We start from the raw sequence: 3,927 nt of genomic DNA, 5'->3' as shown, positions 1-3,927 counted from the left end.
ATACTAGTAGGAGAGTATTTCTTTTTCTGTAACAAAGAGACTTGAAAAAAAAAAAAGTAAATTATTCTGTAGTTTGCAGAGCTAGGAAGAGGAAAAGAAAATCTCCATTTTGTATGACCTTTTTTTTTTTTTCACCTGCAAAACATTGTATCTTTCACACCATTGATTTGAAATGAGGGTGGTGTAGGGGCAGTGATACTAGGAGAAGAGAGTGCTTTTGGAAAAACTCCTCTTCCTAGCTTTGAATTCTCATTATGGGTCATAATTTCCCAGTGAGGATATCACTGTGCTGATGACAGCTTTCAGTTTTGCAAAGATCAAGAGAGGTTTCAGCTCTTGCTGCTCCAAATGGGAGAGCAGAGTGATGTCCCTGTGATGGTGCCATCTAGTGGGACTGGTGGAGCCTCATGGGCTGTCTTTGAGTTTCTCCTAACTATTTGTAACATTTTCAGTACTTTTTGATGTCCATAGAAGGAAGAAAGTCAGTGCCACTGTGGATTCTTTCCTAGTGGACAAAGGTGTTGTAAGTAGCTAGTCTTTGAAATTCTTGGATATTATAGATCTTCTGTTGTTACTTTAAGGTTTTTATGTCTGCAAGTTAGATATACATCANTCTTTCTTTAAGCGCTGGATAATCCACTTCTAGTAGTGTGAAACCGACTGTATCTTGTATTCATATGTATTCAATCAGGAACTGCTGCAGTATATATTCCCTACTGTGCACTCTTGACAGTTTAAGTACAGATGGTCTCCGATTCTGGAGACTGTGTAAAGTAGGTGGAATTCTACCCTTGCATGCACTGTTACCTGTACGTAGTTGAACATGAATGCTAATATAGTGGCAAATACTTGTAGTATGTGCCAGATGCTATTCCAAGTACAAGAGAAGCAATAAGAAGTGAATTTAGATCTTTTATAACAGGGATATTGGTTAACAAATGTGTTCTTAACTCACTGGATTAATGGACATTCTCCATTCTCTTTATAATCCATACTGACTGACTCTCCCTTTCATTTACTTTAGTATTTATTTGATTCTTTCCTTATTTCACAGGAAGTCGAGTATCAACTCAAGTCTCTTCTTCCTCTGAAAATTCTCAGGCGTTTTTCTGCTCCTCTTGTTACTGCCTTAATCTAGACCTTCCTCCTTCATAATTGTAATAGTCAGTCTCTCCTACCCGCTTATCTTTCTCTACACTATCACCAGTTATATTTCTAGGAATTACCAATCTTTTTTTTTTTTTCCTTTTTGTCTTTTTTCGTGTCCGGCAACGGATCGCAACCCTCGGTGTTGCGCCCGCACCTCGCTCAGCCAGTGAGCGGCCGGTCTGTATGTGGGATCCAAACCCTCGGCAGGAGCGCCGCTGCGCTCCCAAGTGGCGCACTGTAGCAGTGTTACCAATCTTACTGTGTTACTCCCTTGCTTTAAAGGCTCCCCATGGCCTCTTTTAGTTTGAAAGTCTTGTACCCTTTCTCTGCGTATATTGGTTACCACAGAAATTACAACATGTAGGGCCGGCCCGGTGGCGCACTGCTACAGTGCACCGCTTGGGAGCGCGGTGGCGCTCCCGCCGAGGGTTCGGATCCCACATACAGACCGGTTCCCGCTCACTGGCTGAGCGAGGTGCGGGCGCAGCACCGAGGGTTGCGATCCTGTTGCCGGTCCCGGTCCAGTACGGGCGCGACACTGAGGGTTGCGATCCATTGCCGGACACGAAAAAAAGACAAAAAAAAAAGAAAAGAAATTAGAACATGTATCCTTAACTTATCAAAAGTTAATGTTAGGGCCGGCCCGTGGCTCACTTGGGAGAGTGTGGTGCTGACAACACCAAGTCAAGGGTTAAGATCGCCTTACCAGTCATCTTTTTTTTTTTCCTTTTTGTCTTTTTTTCGTGACCTGTAATGGGATCGCAACCCTCGGTGTCGCTCCCGCACCGCGCTCAACCAGTGAGCGGACCGGTCTCTACATGGGATCCGAACCCTCGGCGGGAGCGCCACCGCGCTCCCGAGCGCCGCACTCTACCGAGTGTGCCACTGGGCCGGCCCAATCTTTAAAAAAAAATGTACCCATGTGAAATCTGGAAGGTGGAGAGGAGGTAGAAGCCATCCTCTACAGAAACAGACGTGCATGCTCTAGGGGCTAGCCGGACTCTACATTCACCACCCGTCACCAGCCTGGGGACCATGGCGCTGTAATGACGTCAGCAGTGGTTTTCTGACTTCTCTGATTCTCTGGAAATCAGCTGTGGTAAAATAACAATCCTTCACACCACCCCCCAACTTTCACCACCTCAAGCTGCTCCAGTAATAAACACTAATTGCCTGTATAAAGTCCCTTTTTGTTTGAAATACCTAGAGTGATTTCTGTTTTCCTGTGTGGTGTGATGGAAGAAATATGTATGTGGTCTCTGGCTTCTGGTACAGAGCTCCTAAAACCCTTCTAACTTCCTGAGCAATGGGGTATTAGGAGCATCTCCTGTTCTAACATTTGGTCTCTGTCCCCAGTCCTGACAGAGAGCTCCTAAGTCCCTTGGAATTTCCTGGGTGACAGGAGTCCCTTGTTGGGGACTTGGCTCCCTGTGATGTGTGCAGCTGCATGCACTGCCTTTTGCTCCTTGCACTTCATGCTCCAGAATACCAGCCTGCACGCAGTTCCAGCACACCCCTAGGTTTCATGCTCCTCTGCCTTTGTACTGTCTAGAATGCCTTTCCTTCCTCTTCTCAGCTAAAAAGCCTTTGTTCCACTTCTCCTGCTCTGAGCCATCCCTTACATCTACTCCTTTCCAGCTGACCAAGAGCTGAGCCACGTCTTGGTCCACTGCCACTGTCCTAACACATGGTCTTCTCAGTATTCAGATGTCTGTCTCTCTTCCCAGTCTATGAGCCCCTTGAGGAAAGGGCCTCTGTCCTAGTCATCAACTCTTTCTCCTGCACAAGGCATGGTGTCTGGCATATAACCCAGGCCCAGCTCAAGGTCGCTCTTTTTCACGGGCTCTCCCTAGGTCGCCTGACCTTCTCTCCTCTGAAATGCTACATTTCTTTTCTGTATCATATTTGCCCTACCCATACATTGCCTCATTTCATCATCTTTCAAAAAATGTCTCTCTGACAGGTTACATCAGAAACAGTGAGAAGTTTTACTCATTTAGTAGCTGTTAGCCTTGTGTCCATCTGTCTCCATCAATCAGGTCTTAGTTAAGAGCTGGTCTTCTGAGCTGTAGTTTGCTCATCAGTAAGATGGAGACAGAGGCAGCCCTTGGCAGCTGTGTTTTGGGCCACCTGGCCCTGGGCACCCCTCCCCTTGCCGGGCTACAGCCAGGAGTGCATTCCTGGCCCCAGGAGGGACAGTTCACCCACAGGCTGGCCAGGTGAAAACTATGGGCTTAGGCAGAAACTCTGCCCAATCTAGGGCAAGCTGGGCAAAGCAGAATCTCTCTTGGGAGTTTTAATATAGAAATAGGGTAGGGTAGCATTTGTGACTAATAATAATTTTACAAATGCCTCAGACAAGTCAGCAAAGGGTGTCTTTCTCCAGGCAGGAGCAAGTGGTGTTAGAAAAGCACAGGGTCTCAGACCCTGGAAGGGGTGCACTCCCTTACTAGCCACATCCCACCCCTCCCCTTCCTTATTCTCAGGAGAATCCATCTGGAACACAAGCCCCGGCATCTCATTTCACCTCTCCCCTAGAGCTGTAAGCAGCAGAATTCCAACTACAAAGATGAGTGGTACTCAGGAATGACCAAACAATGTGAGAAAGCTAACTCCATTAGGGACAGAAAACAAACCCAAACAAACTTAAGAGCTTAAAGTCAATGAATCAGAGTTAACAGAGAAAGCACAGAGGACTTTAGGCGAGCAGAATTAATATCCTCAGACAGCTGTAAGCCTATAGTGCATCCATGAAAAAGAATCAACTAAAGATTATAC

The 3,927-nt window shown here is 46.2% G+C and overlaps 1 protein-coding gene across 1 annotated transcript in view; it reads left to right on the top strand.

Annotated features, from left to right (window-relative positions):
* The window catches only part of LOC103609116 (ADP-ribosylation factor-like protein 17), a 4,700-nt gene extending 2,443 nt beyond the window's left edge, over positions 1–2,257 (top strand). The window contains exon 2 of the mRNA XM_008593477.1: positions 2,138–2,257. Within this exon, the coding sequence (XP_008591699.1) occupies positions 2,138–2,257 (120 nt within the window). The remainder of the gene's footprint in view (positions 1–2,137) is intronic.
* The last annotated feature ends 1,670 nt before the right edge of the window (positions 2,258–3,927 follow it).

This window comes from Galeopterus variegatus, unplaced genomic scaffold (genome assembly GCF_000696425.1).
Source record: "Galeopterus variegatus unplaced genomic scaffold, G_variegatus-3.0.2 Scaffold9212, whole genome shotgun sequence".
Taxonomy (NCBI): Eukaryota; Metazoa; Chordata; class Mammalia; order Dermoptera; family Cynocephalidae; genus Galeopterus; species Galeopterus variegatus.
The sequence above is the reverse complement of the archived record's forward strand: the minus strand, read 5'-3'. Positions and strand labels throughout refer to the sequence as shown.